The sequence below is a fragment of the Eutrema salsugineum genome, unplaced genomic scaffold, assembly GCF_000478725.1.
Source record: "Eutrema salsugineum unplaced genomic scaffold, Eutsalg1_0 scaffold_6, whole genome shotgun sequence".
NCBI lineage: Eukaryota > Viridiplantae > Streptophyta > Magnoliopsida > Brassicales > Brassicaceae > Eutrema > Eutrema salsugineum.
In genome coordinates, this window is record NW_006256547.1 from 602228 (window position 1) to 615428 (window position 13201).

The window sequence follows — 13201 nt, forward strand, 5'->3', positions numbered from 1 at the left end:
CTTTTTATTCATTGCTCTTCAACCCAGTTTCAAGATTACTAAGCAAATCATCCTCAAACAGAAAAAAAAAAAAAAAAACAGGTCTTACAGAATCTCAGAGTTATGAACATAGATATGATCAAACTTTGCGGATTTACACTGTTACTAACCCCAAAAAAAAAGAGAAGAAAGGTTTTGAAAACTTTTAAACTCTGCAGGTGATGAGATATCGCCTGATTCAAGATCGAAACTCTTCAAACTGGTAACGGTGTGTATATATATATAAGGGTTTGCTCTGTTATAGAATGAATTTTCCCATGATGGTGTTTTACCAAGTATGATTACGGATTTTGAACTTCAAAGCTTTCATGGCTGCCTTTGCAAATATCTGAGCAGCTTCAGCTTCGGCTTCTGCTCTTTCCGCCTCTTTTGATGCTTCTTCAGCCTCTGTGATTGCAAATTCTGCCTCTGCAACTGCTCTTGCAGCAGCTTCTGCAGCTTCTGCAGCTGTCATGCCTTTTATCATAAATAACTCCCCTTCTGCTCGGGACTTGTTGCCGTTCTCCTCGGGTTTTGGTGCGTCTTTTTTGTTATTTCCTTCCACAAACAGTTGATGAGACTTCTGTCTTGCTCCTAAGCTATTAAAATTAGTAGAAAACCTGTACTTGTGCTTTATCTGTAAGTGAGAAATCCCAAATCAGAGTGTTATAGCGAAGAGTTTGTAATAAAAAAAAATCTTGAATCAAAAAAGTTGTATGTTACCTTAACTAATGGTCCATTTGATGATAGATGCTTTAATCTTACTGCCACATGTCTTTTCATATTAGGCGGAGTCTTGAAATTCTCCTGAAATTTTACAGCTACTAAGAATACGGAAAAAAACCCCCAAAGAAACATAGAATATCAATGCTAGAGTTACCTCTATATACAGAAAGATCGATGTTCTGTCAGAACCGCGTGGTTCCTTCAAGTTGGTAATTGCCTCCAAGATGATTTTATCCAAACTACAAGAACAGATAATAGCTCAAGATATAATCTTTACGAACTTATAAGACAAAAATTAAGATCTTTACGTGGTGCATAAAAACCAGGACTTAGAATGAATCAAACCTTGTAATTGATCTCTTTGAAGCACAAGTTCGTGGCGATCCACCACCAGAACCTCCAGGCGAAGTTGGATTTGCCCGTTCTTCGTCATTCGCCAAAGGCAAGATGCTAAGCGTTGCAGTGTTGTTATCATCTTGTTTAGGAGCTGGCTGTGTCCTTTTAAGTGCAAGTTTAGCCTTCTTCCTTGAACCCCATAACGCTGTCACGCTTATATTTCTCCATTTGTCCTGTTACGCTTTGAACTATCAAGATTAATCCGAAACATGCAATTAACAAACCCAAACAAAAAGCAGATATCTTTAGCCAAAACCCATGAATTACTTGGAAGTGCCACAGTTTCTTGTTTTGAGGTCTAAAATGTTTACCTTGAGATCAACATTTGAACGAGACTTAAGAACTAAACTAAACTCAGGATCCGAGAGTATTGTACGCCACTTCCCAGTCCCGTGCTTAAGTACTCCAGCTTTAAGAGCTGCTTCTTCTTCAGGTGTCCACTTCTGCTTTGGGGCACCCATCCACAGTTATCAAAAGAAACTAAAGAATTCTAATATGTTGAAAACTCTTCTCCTTCTTTTTTCTGCCAAGAGATGAAAACACTACAAAACCTTAGAATCTGTGAAATGGGTTATAAACAAAACGACTAAAGCTATGAAGCTTAACAACATCTACGCCATTTTAAGAACATTTTGAGTACCAAAGTATTCTTATCCACAAGAATCTAATATTTTCAATTTAAACAAGCTTCTTAAAAATCTTACGTACTTGTGCTTAGACCGTAGAGGAAATTTGTTCATTTAACAAGAGATTTGTGAATGCACAATGAAAATCAATCTTATCCAGTAGATGCACGACGCCAAAACATACAAATGTAATTACAGAAATCGAAAAAAAAAAGTGACGGAGAATTAGATACATCCAATGCTCAATTCAACAAATCAACGAGTGATTCGAGCGATTTCTAACCAGAAGAGGATACAATCTACCATGTTTTCCAGTGATTTCACCAATAACAAAAAAAAGATCCAGTGACGCCGTTGTTCAAATCGACATGAATATGGAAATTCCGCCAACAATTAATTATATACATCATAAGCGAAATCACCCAAAAACAAAAGTAAATCATCGAAAAAAATCAAATGCTACGATCGGAGAAAACGATAAATCTCAAAATGGAAACCCAGAGAACCAATAAAAAAAAAAAAAAAAAACTAGAATTGAGGGAGGAGAAGAAGCATGCCCGATCAAATGGAACCAAAGGAGAGTTTTTCAGAGAGACAATTGATGATGAAAGCTAATTCTTTGTGCAGATGTGTCATGGATCAAATGTGAATCTTAGAAATTCGCTGAAACGAACGAAGAAGAAGACCATAGAGTAGTACAAGGCTGAATATCCATAGAAATGGAAAAACTTGAGCTTTCTTTTGTATGAATATTACACAATAAAACCTATTAGAGCTACGAAGGATGTAGCCCTTTATTTCTCCAGATTCACAAATTTGCCTCAAGTTGTATCAAGTTACTCAATAACGCCTATTATTATTTATCTACATGATTATTTAACTTAAAAGTTAGAAAACTTAACATTAATTGTAATACAGTAAGATAATTGTACATAAGTCATATGTGTGTCAGTGTATGTGTGAGAGAGAGAGTATAAACCAAACAACATACCATTAGTATTCTATTATTCAAAAAAAAAAATCCAATGATATTAAAACCAATAATTTTTAGATAAGATATAGTAAAAAATTTATAAATAATAGTGTTAAAATTTTGATATTTTACGAATTTAGAGATTATTAATTTATGGACTTTAATTAATCAATAAAACTAAAAATTTAATATAAAAAGATTTATTTTAAAATTTATAACTTTTTATAACTTTTTATAAAAGTTATAATTTTTTTAATAAGATATTATCAATTTCCGCTAGTTTATAATAAATTATTATCATTATCCATAATGATGACAATGATATGATATATTTAAAAATAATTGTGCATAAGAATTAATTATCACATCAAATATTTCTTATAAATTTGAATGTAATCCAAGAACTAAATCAAAAAAAAATTGACGCAATAATAAAAAAATTAAAGATGAAATCCAAAAAATCACTTATAAAGAGCAAACAATACTAGATTGTGGGAGATTTTTCTAAAGGAAATTGAATAAAAAGGTACATTGGGTTTGGGTTAATTGATCTCACAAATAATATAGGGGGTGATAAAGAGTTACATATGGTACTAAGGCCGATACGATAATTTAGAAATTGTTTGATGGCTGAATTGAAAATTTCCCTGTTTTATTATTTATCGTTTTCCCTTCCCTTCACCATTTTCCTAAAAATCTACGGAATAGAAACGAAATTAAGAGCTCAGACATTTTCCAGATTTCTCATTTGCGTGAAATGGCGCTTCGTGCTACTCAAGGGACTGGTCGTATCGCGGCGGCGCTCCGGCGTGTCGCTCGGCCTTTCTCGACAGACGCGGTTGTTGAGTCGGATTACAAGCGTGGTGAGATCGGTAAGGTCTCCGGAATCCCAGAGGAGCATCTTACACGAAAGGTAAGTAATTTCTTTCGATTTCTTCGTTTCTTATGAAATTTAAGTTTAGGAATTAGGTTTTCTACGGATTTGAAGTGCGGAAAAGCTTAAATCGTGATCGGGAATTTGTCTTTTTCCGGGGAAATCGAGCTAACATTGATGGTGTTCTTGGATTGATATTTGTCAATCGGTTGTTCTTTAATTATCTAAGTTAATCAAATTTGGAATTTACAGGTGATAATATATTCGCCTGCTAGAACTGCTACCCAGCAAGGATCTGGAAAACTTGGGAAATGGAAGATTAACTTCGTATCCACCTTAAAGTAACAATTTTGTCCATTCAATCTCCCTAATTTCTTAGTTTTTTTGTCTTTTTTTGTATAAAAAAAAAATTGAAGATTGAGAATCGTCTTAGTGTATAGTTTTTGTGGCTCATCTGATGTAACGAACACCTAAAGATACATGTTACATCCTCTTGGATCCTCATATGAGTCTTATGCTTAACGTCGCTGTTCTTCTGCTTGCCTTGTTCAGACCAATAGCTTCTGGTGTCAGTAAATTTGGCATTTGATATGGTTGTAGGTGGGAGAATCCATTGATGGGATGGACTTCTACAGGTGATCCCTATGCCAATGTGGGTGACTCCGCTCTTGGTTTTGATTCAGAAGAAGCTGCCAAGTCATTTGCAGAGCGTCATGGCTGGGACTATGTGGTATGGTTTCCTTCTCCTTTACATTTTACGAGCCCCTTTAATATAGATTACTGAAAAACGCACGCCTGACTCATGGCAGGTCAAGAAGCCCAAAACACCGTTATTGAAGGTTAGTAAACTATCTATCTTTTCAGCTAGTGCCACTTGTGACTAACGATCTCTCCTCTTCTCATAGGAGGTGCTTAAGCCTACGCTTGGAATCCTTGAATGTTATAAAAAGCTTATGTTTTTATATCTCTAGCTTCTGATTAGTGCCATTAGAGAAAGAACTGCTTATGCTTCATCATAACTGGTTTTGCTGCCTTAAGACATAGAAACGGGTTTCAATAGTGATTTATTTATGATATTAACTCATCGTCATACAAGTTAATTAATTTGGAGATGGTGATAGCCTCTTTCTCTCTTTCTTTCATTCTTCAGTTTGAAGTTTTAATAACCTAAATAACCCCGTTATGATGGTTTAACTACCACATCTGCAGGCAAAGTCTTACTCGGACAACTTCAAGTGGAAAGGCAAACCTCAACCAGAAAATTGATCTTTCATCTTCTTCTTCCATCACTCGATCAAAACGAGAAACCTCATTTGATTTATATAAAAACTCTCATGTTTCTTTGTTCTTTAGCATCTGTGAGCTTTTTGTCTGAACTGATATCCATGGTTGGATTTATTTCCTTATTACAATAATATGATGACGACAAACACTCCTTTGATATTTCATTAAGCTTTCTGATCAATTTACTGGTTTACTTCTCGATAGTTTCGATTTCGTGCAAGGCAAAGAGAGAGAGCGAGATGGGTCATGGTCGAGTCAATAATCCACAAGATGCAAAAATTTAAAGACATAGTTCGAAACGAAAGAAAGATAAACAACAAAGAACGAGACAACGTCTTTGTCTTTTACATTACATATAATGAAATAGAATCATCAATCAACGCATAATCCTCCGATCAGAAACATGCATCCAAGAGACAGCAACAACAGAGCGCAGCCAAACTGTGGGTTTAGAAACCGCGTTATTCGATTAAGAAACCGCCGTTCAAAAAGGAAAAAAAAAAAAAACCAAAAAATTAAAAATGAAAAAATAGAGAGATGGGATCAATCAAGAACGTACCATCCTTCGAGCATACCGACTTGTTGCTTTTGTTGCGGAGCTTGAGAGTACTGCTGCGGAGGATATCCTTGTGCAGGGTATCCCTGAGCATATCCCGGCGGCGGATAACCGGCCGGAGGATAACCGGCCGGAGGATAAGCGTCCTTAGGAGGATACCCTTTAAACCGGGATCCAAGAGCAAATTTAAACCAGTAGAGAAGAAGATAAAACCGAATAACCAAATTTTAAGAAAAGAAAAAGAAACATTACCTTGGGGCGGAGGGGCACCGACAGGATGTTGTTCTTGATTATACATCTTTCTTCTTCTTCTTCTTCTTCTTCTTCTTCTTCTTTTGATTTCTTTGAGCTGTCTCTTTGTTTCTCTCTCTCCTTAGTAAGCAATCTCTGTTTCTTTCCTTTATAGCGAAGTAATGCCGGTGAGGAATAATATTTTCTTTTTCTCAAATATAATTGGTTCTTCTTTAAATTTTCTTTCTTTATGGATTAGTGATATATATTATAATAAAACAAATAGAAAAGAAAATATTCTTACAAAAAGTCTTTTTTGCATCATAAAAATTAGGTCATTTTCTGTGCTTGACCTTGACCATACAGTTTTGTTTTTTTTTTCGACGACTTAAAATGTAAAAGATTGTAGAAGAGAACTTAAAATAAACGACCTCCTCGCTTGAATAAAAACTTTTGGAAATTTCAAAATTCGAAAAAGTTCCACCCACATGCTAGTCTTGGTTCCCATGACATTGATGATCTTATTATAATATTCGAATAATCTAATTATATCCATATAAGTAATAAGATTCACATCATCATAGAAAAAGTAGAACCCATTAAAGAAACAATGCATTGTCTACACACAAACATGATACAGCCTAAAAACCAATTAGCATCATTACAAGAAGTCGTGGCAATATCAGCCACAAAAAGCTAAAACACTAACAAAGTCATATAAAGAAGCAAAGCAACTTAACCTACAAGAGTTCTTTCTCTCTAAACGGTTTGAAGATTTAAACCGGGCTGCTTCAGAACCAACGCAGCCATTTCCGTGGCCGGTCTATGCTACCGGACTCTTTTCTTGGAGTTACATTGATCCTATCCGCATTTGCTGCTGCCCATTTGCTAAAATCAGGCGACGAAACCAATTCTTTAACCGCCTTTGTTGTGCTATCCTTTGTGAGCTTTTTCCAATCTTCTTTTGAGAGTTTGCTTCGTTGAGGAGTTTTATGGAAAGAGGAAGGGAAACTATCTGATTCAGACGGTGGAGACTGTCGCATCCCATTGATTCCTGAAAATAACCATCAAACAAAAAGCTTATTATTGGTTTCATTTTACATCTTGAGATGTGATTTAAGAGAGCTGATCACAAATCAACCTCCTGATGGAGAAGCAAAAGTAACACGGTCGCGAAATTCAGAAGCATCAGGACTCTTTTGCATGAAGTCATGAAGAAATCCCGGGACAGTTGGTACTTCAGCATAACGAATTGCCTCCCAGATTCCTAGCAGTAAATTCATTGGAATCCTGTGCAAAAGAACAAAACTTGCATTCAATACTGTGAAAATTTCAGAGATATGGGTGTGTAATCAAGCGAACAAGAACAAAAAGAGTTCAGTCTGTTGAAGAAAATGGATAAAAGAGATTGGCCGCGACTCACTCATATAAGCGTAGTAGGAACTTCAACTTTATGATCTTCTTTAAACTCGATGACATTAGAATCAGAGATATCAGCGCTCCTCCAGCAAGCAAAGGATCTACGGAGCTCTGGAAAAAAAAACAGATTCTTGTCAAATGACGATTTTCAATTTGATTAAAGGGAAAACGTATAGTTTGAGGGAGACTGGAAAATAACCTGAAGAATTAAAACGGCAGCTATAATCCGGATGGACCAAGAAACAAATAGTGATGTGCCAGTGTCAATGGAGCCATCATCGGTCAGAACCAGTTTCCTCACGGTCCAAAATCCAAAAAATGCCCCAGCCAAAGATAGAAACACCCCGCCAAAAATCGCCACCTGCAAAACCAAAAATGCGAGGAAAAAATTATCATAACAAGTTTAGCATGGGCATTTCTTAGCCAGCAAATATTGACACTATCAAAACTTACATACAGGGGTGTACATTTCTTCGTCGATTCCCATCTCTGTTAGCAGACTTTGAAATAAACCAGGTATGTAGCGAAGAAGGAAACCACCTAAACCAAGCTGGCCAGAAGAAGAAGAAGGGAAAATAATATTTAGTTAGATAAATCAAGGAAGTTGGAGAAATATGGAAAGCACAAACAAAACAGATTAATTATTGAACAATCACCAGGGTTGAGTATATGAACAATGCAAACGAGCTCCGCCCAGTTGGTAGAAACTTCATTCCCTGTGTTACACATCACATAACAAAAGCGAAATCTGGAAGTGAATACCCTCTCTTTTAGAGGTTAAGAAAACAACAGACCACAACGAACAAGAAAAATTGGAGTTACCTGAAAGAGGACAAGCAGCACAACAAGGATAACTCCAACAGCCATGGCACTACTGTAGTAAAATGCTAATGATTTGCTCAGTACAGAAGCGGAAGCCAGCAAAACAGTACCAAGGATTAAGAATACCACGCGGTACATGAAAAATTCTGCAAAGCCGAATACAGAGTTGATAAATTAGAATGTAGAAACATACATAACCAGAAAGGAGAGAGAAAGTAAATCGTACATATAAGTAAATGCAATAAAAGGAAACAGAAAAGCCACCTTCTACAGCAGACATTTCCAGAGTGACCTTGGGTGAGCTAGCTATTCTTACATCAATGATTTTGTGGTCGAAGGGTGACATTGTCTGAACCCATGAACCCTTAGACACTTTCTCCCACCGACTATGAGGGCACATTCCAATTGCACGCGACAAATTCCTTCAAACATACAAATAGTGGAAACAGTTAGTGATATAGATCTATGATAAATGAATCATATCTTGTTGCTATTTTTTGTATATCAAAGAGCTTACAGAGACTGCAAGATTAAAATTATCAAAAATTAAGAGTAAACTGAAACGCAACAGCAAAAGATAAAGGAGTCACCTGTGGAAGCATATGTCCACGTTACTTGTTTTCCCGCCGGTTGAAGCGTTAACAATCAACTTCAGTGAATGTGCATACTTGTCTATATGTTTAAACCTTCGAAGTCCACGGATATGTATCCTCTCACATAGAGCTGTTCTATCTGGCTTCAATCCAGGAGAAGCCTTAACTTCTAAATTAGGAGTCACTTGAAGCGACCCAGTTTCTCCCACAACTGCCCATAAGGTTACAATAAATCATCCACACAAAAAGATTATAAAAAAAAATCAATTATATGTATAATCTATACCCAATTTGTCTAATTTGGTTGCAAGAATCAAAATTTTCGTAAACTCAACCTAAAGCGGAGGAATTATCCAAACAGGAACAAAGAACAAGCAAATTAACCTCAAAATTCGAGTACCCATTGTAATACTTAACTAAGAACGAGACAGAAACATCACAACATAAAGCCTAGATCTTCTCAAATTTCACCCTGCGTTAATTTAATTCCACAACCCAAACCGCACGAGAATGGAAAAAAAAAAAGTAAGAAACAAATTACCGAACATAAGTTCATCAGATGAAACAGGAGAGGAGAAAGCAAAGAGTTGTAGCAATATAATCCCGATAACGACGCCGGAGATTCGAAGAAGACGATAATCACCCATCGATTTCTAAGTTTCAAGAGGAACGAACGAGGATGAAAAAAAAAGGTTTAAGGGCGCGGATTTGAAACGAACGCAAATAACAACAAAGTCTGAGGGTATTTCTGGTAATTGAAAAGCAAAATCCTTCGATCCTCGGCATTGAAAAATGGGCCTTTGTAGCCCAACTATGGACCATTACTTTGCAGTTAAGGATCACACGATTCTTCTTATTCAACTCATTTGTTTTCTTTCATTTCATTTCCATATATGGAACACTACTAGTCGTAGTCAGTGTCACATATTTTCTTATTTTCAACCAAAGTCTGAGGTTTAACGGGAGTGTTGATATTTGTTTGTTTGTATTAATAGTTTTTACCCAAGTTCTAAAATTTTTTAAAAATAGATTGCTCAATGCAAGACGGGATTCGTTGGAAAAAAAAAACAATAAGTTGTGATAAAAATGTAAAGGCATAATGAAGTTCATGCTTTGGTTTAATTTTGTAGCGAAAATAATTAATCTGGTAATTGATGTCTGTGTGCGTATATTTAGCTACGAGTTACGTCCGAAGCGTGATGCTTAAAAAGAAGGTAGGTTCGTTACTAACCTAAGCCGTTAATTATTAATGAAACAGAAAATGATTGAGCCGTTAACTACGTTCGTCGAGTGAACTGAACCAAATGGAATTATGCATCAGTCATTGGCTTATTGACTTCATAACTATGATTGACCAAAGAGGCCGACCAAATGAGCTGCCAAACAGATTTTAAAACAACTACGTTTCACAAATTAATTCAAAAGAAAACATTTATACACTCGTACAAAGAAGGACCTCCTTGGCCAATGAGTCCGCTAAAGAATTTAACTTTGCGAGAAATGTAGTTGAACGCTCGTCTACGGCTAACATCCTAAAATGAAACGTTGTGATCGGAAGTATCGTAAAATTTATGGATATTGCGTAAAAATTCAATTAGATCGGAACACAACATCAAGGGTACAATTGTACAACAAACTGTCGGGTTACAAAAAAGGGAACTTATCTTGCAAGTCAGTGCGACTTTATAAACAGAGAAACAAAAATTAATAAATGATTTGTGCGAGCTTGAATTGCAATATAACTAAAGCTTTGTCGGAACTGAAGCTGTGTTCCTTATATAAAAGAACACAAGCACGGGAAAAAAAAAAAATCCCATGCAAGTCATTTAGAGTTGGAATGTTTGTTAATTAGAGGATAACCTATTTGCATTGGTATAGCTTAACATATGGAGTGTTGAATGCTAAAGAAGAAAAAAAAAAGAGCTTTAAAATCTCAAATGTTTAGAAGGTTTGAACAATTAAATTAAAGTTCATGAAACTATTCCAAGGGACTGAATCTTCATTAAAGCATATAATTAACATCGCTTTACATGAAACTTTCACTGTTGTCTGATGGTGCTTTAACGAATATATCTACTACACTTTTGAAGAGTTTTCTCACGAGGATCCAAATTCCGGGATGCTGTGTAAAGCTGGCCTCCATCCAACGCCACCTTTTCCTCCGCCGTGGTTCCGCCTCACAAACCCATCTCCACCGTCTTCTCCGGCGACCTATAAAACCGGTCGAATTAAATCAAGCATCCGTGTACGGACAAAGTATCTTGCCATGTGAGAGATTTGCATTTGCAATATGAAACCGTAAACGAATTACAAGATATTCGACATGACATTTATCTGTGTGTTTACAACAATTGCGCCGGTCATTAATATAAATATATAATGATCAAAAGTCAAGAGCAAGGACATGCACTTACCGTATCATTAGCCCCATCTTCTTTCGGTTCCGAATCCGAATTCGGGTTGACCCGACCCGTTTCCTGATCAGTCTTCTTTCTATGTTTCTTCTTCTTCTTCAACTCAAGCCCTCCTCCTTCTTTCAATAGCTTCCCAAGCTTCACACACTTCTTCGTCGCAAACTCGTTCAAAACCTCTGCATATATCATTATTTTTGTTATTAAATAACTTAATTTTTGTTATAAGAAAAACAGAGAATTGGAATGTATGTATTATGCCTTCGAAGCTGACGAGACGGTAAACATGTCCGATGAGTAAAGTATCGTCAGGACGAAGGAGCTTAAGCTGCTTCAGTGGCGATCCTTTATCGTTCTTCAGTGTCGGTGACGTCACAACCACCGCAACGTAATGACCGGGATTGGATCTCATGATGTCACTCGCTGTCACCGACCAGTAAATCCTCTCCACCTTGTTCTCCGCCGGATGATGAATCAAAACCGTCGCTGCCTCCGCCGCTTGACAATTCCCCATTTTTTATTTTAGTTTCACCGAAATTTGTTTTCCTTTTTCTAAAGTTTTGATTTTTTTTTTTTGGGTTCCTCTCTGAAACTGAAGTATATAAGAAGAGAAAGAAAGAAAAACAGCGTCGTGTGGTTTTAATAAATAGTGACGTCAGAAATTCTTCATCATTTGGAATTGTCAGGTTTGACAAAGAGGTCGCTGGAGATCGATAAAATCTTTAGAAGATTTTAAAAATAAGAAAACAAAACAGAACAAACGAGTAATATTTGGGGGAGAAGAAACAGAGAGAAGTTGTAACTTAAAGATGTCTATGGAGATTAAGCAATGAGATTGAACAAATAAAGAGGTTGGAGGGTGGTGGAACTATTTATTATATTTTGATCTCTAATGATAATGACAGAATTTTACGGGAAATTAATAAATGGTATTTGAGGATCTTGCACATCGCAACCAATGAGCTGATTAGCCATATGTTTAATTCTCTTGAATTATTAAGTTGACCAGAGTTTATGGTATCTAATTTAAATCGAAAAGTGATTGTAAATTAATGATGAACCATTTTGCCGATGCTAATTCAACATTTCAATTTTAGAAAGTATATATATATATATATTGATGATTTGATATTAGAAATATGTTAAATGCACATATCGATATTTTGAAAAGGTTTTGTTGTTCTGTTTTTTTTTTTAATTGTTTCGTATGGATTGATTGCTGTTTTATGGTTTTAATGTGCGATATGACGCTACGAGTGATACTGAGCAACACGCGAACCCAAGTCCATTTTACTTGTTTAAATGTAGCTAATATGAGCTAAAAAAATGTAGCTAAATATTTTACAGAATATTTATTGAATACTCATGTGAACACAGAAAAAAATACAAATTTCATCAAAATATTCACGTAATAATCATTCAAAACACTAGGTTTGATTGATAAATATTATACCATTTGTGATTTGTGGTACAGCAAGCGGTCTATGTAACCACCAAATAAAACGAATTGAAGCCGATTTTTGTAAGTATTATTTTTCTACCGACCCAAATTTTTGTAGTAGATAAAAAAATACATTATAATTGTTATTCTATAGATTTACAAGGGAAGCGTGTTGATTTGGAGTAACCGTAACAGTGAGAAAGAGATAGGAAGTAGTATGGGACCCACAACGAGTCGGAATCAGATGGTTTTACGACCGTTGGATTCTCGTAGTTCTCATTTAAGAGCGTCGGATTATGAAACGAGGTATCTGATACCCTATCATAATGGCAGTATCAAAAAAACATTTTCTGCAACTCTTCTATTTTCAATAGATCTGTTCCATTTTCTTTTTAAGATACTTTTGTTTTGTTTTTTTGTTCTTTCGAATAATATTCCCCCATCTACATTCCGAAGCGCTTAAATGAGTTCATTACCGTCTGAACTTGTAGCTCATTTGGTTTGAGAGTTCAGCTCCACCTCATGGGTTCAAGACGAGGCATAGAAGGCTAAGTTACTTCATTACCTTACACGCAAACAAAAAAAAAAAATTTGTAGAAATTATCGTAGGAATTGGATTGTGAGCCAAAATAAATTTCTTCCTTGAGTTTCTCCTTTTCAATAAACCCATCGGTTGAGTGTCATTCACCAACGTGCTATGTTTTCCTTTTCAACTTGCAATGAAATCGTTTAGTCAAAATAAAATTTAGTTAATGAAATCAATCTTTGAGTTTGGACTTTGGATCCATGTGTTTGGCGACTTATCTTTAACTCTATTTTTAAGCAAGAAAA

General features: G+C 35.8%; 5 protein-coding genes across 5 annotated transcripts; 1 reads left to right on the top strand and 4 right to left on the bottom strand.

Annotated features, from left to right (window-relative positions):
- Positions 1 to 33: 33 nt before the first annotated feature.
- On the bottom strand, positions 34 to 2497 carry LOC18012953 (telomere repeat-binding factor 2). The gene is made up of 6 exons (XM_006393903.2): positions 2324 to 2497; positions 1452 to 1663; positions 1090 to 1313; positions 899 to 983; positions 742 to 825; positions 34 to 655 (listed from the first exon to the last, which is right to left on the bottom strand). Exons 2-6 carry the CDS (start codon positions 1599 to 1601, stop codon positions 308 to 310), a joined length of 891 nt encoding a protein of 296 aa, XP_006393965.1. The 5' UTR covers positions 1602 to 1663; positions 2324 to 2497; the 3' UTR covers positions 34 to 307.
- A 929-nt stretch (positions 2498 to 3426) lies between these two features.
- Positions 3427 to 5078, top strand: LOC18012758 (NADH dehydrogenase [ubiquinone] iron-sulfur protein 4, mitochondrial). Its single transcript, XM_006393905.2, has 5 exons — positions 3427 to 3652; positions 3866 to 3954; positions 4214 to 4343; positions 4423 to 4452; positions 4823 to 5078. Exons 1-5 carry the CDS (start codon positions 3497 to 3499, stop codon positions 4877 to 4879), a joined length of 462 nt encoding a protein of 153 aa, XP_006393967.1. The 5' UTR covers positions 3427 to 3496; the 3' UTR covers positions 4880 to 5078.
- Positions 5079 to 5137: 59 nt separating this feature from the next.
- On the bottom strand, positions 5138 to 5862 carry LOC18012462 (cysteine-rich and transmembrane domain-containing protein WIH1). Its single transcript, XM_006393904.2, has 3 exons — positions 5706 to 5862; positions 5457 to 5613; positions 5138 to 5338 (listed from the first exon to the last, which is right to left on the bottom strand). Exons 1-3 carry the CDS (start codon positions 5749 to 5751, stop codon positions 5293 to 5295), a joined length of 249 nt encoding a protein of 82 aa, XP_006393966.2. The 5' UTR covers positions 5752 to 5862; the 3' UTR covers positions 5138 to 5292.
- A 401-nt stretch (positions 5863 to 6263) lies between these two features.
- LOC18012461 lies at positions 6264 to 9221 on the bottom strand. Its single transcript, XM_006393906.2, has 10 exons — positions 9060 to 9221; positions 8516 to 8729; positions 8190 to 8347; positions 7926 to 8071; positions 7760 to 7819; positions 7561 to 7653; positions 7303 to 7464; positions 7108 to 7214; positions 6826 to 6974; positions 6264 to 6738 (listed from the first exon to the last, which is right to left on the bottom strand). Exons 1-10 carry the CDS (start codon positions 9163 to 9165, stop codon positions 6476 to 6478), a joined length of 1458 nt encoding a protein of 485 aa, XP_006393968.1. The 5' UTR covers positions 9166 to 9221; the 3' UTR covers positions 6264 to 6475.
- Positions 9222 to 10497: 1276 nt separating this feature from the next.
- Positions 10498 to 11731, bottom strand: LOC18012809. Its single transcript, XM_006393907.2, has 3 exons — positions 11191 to 11731; positions 10933 to 11108; positions 10498 to 10729 (listed from the first exon to the last, which is right to left on the bottom strand). Exons 1-3 carry the CDS (start codon positions 11441 to 11443, stop codon positions 10616 to 10618), a joined length of 543 nt encoding a protein of 180 aa, XP_006393969.1. The 5' UTR covers positions 11444 to 11731; the 3' UTR covers positions 10498 to 10615.
- Positions 11732 to 13201: the final 1470 nt, after the last annotated feature.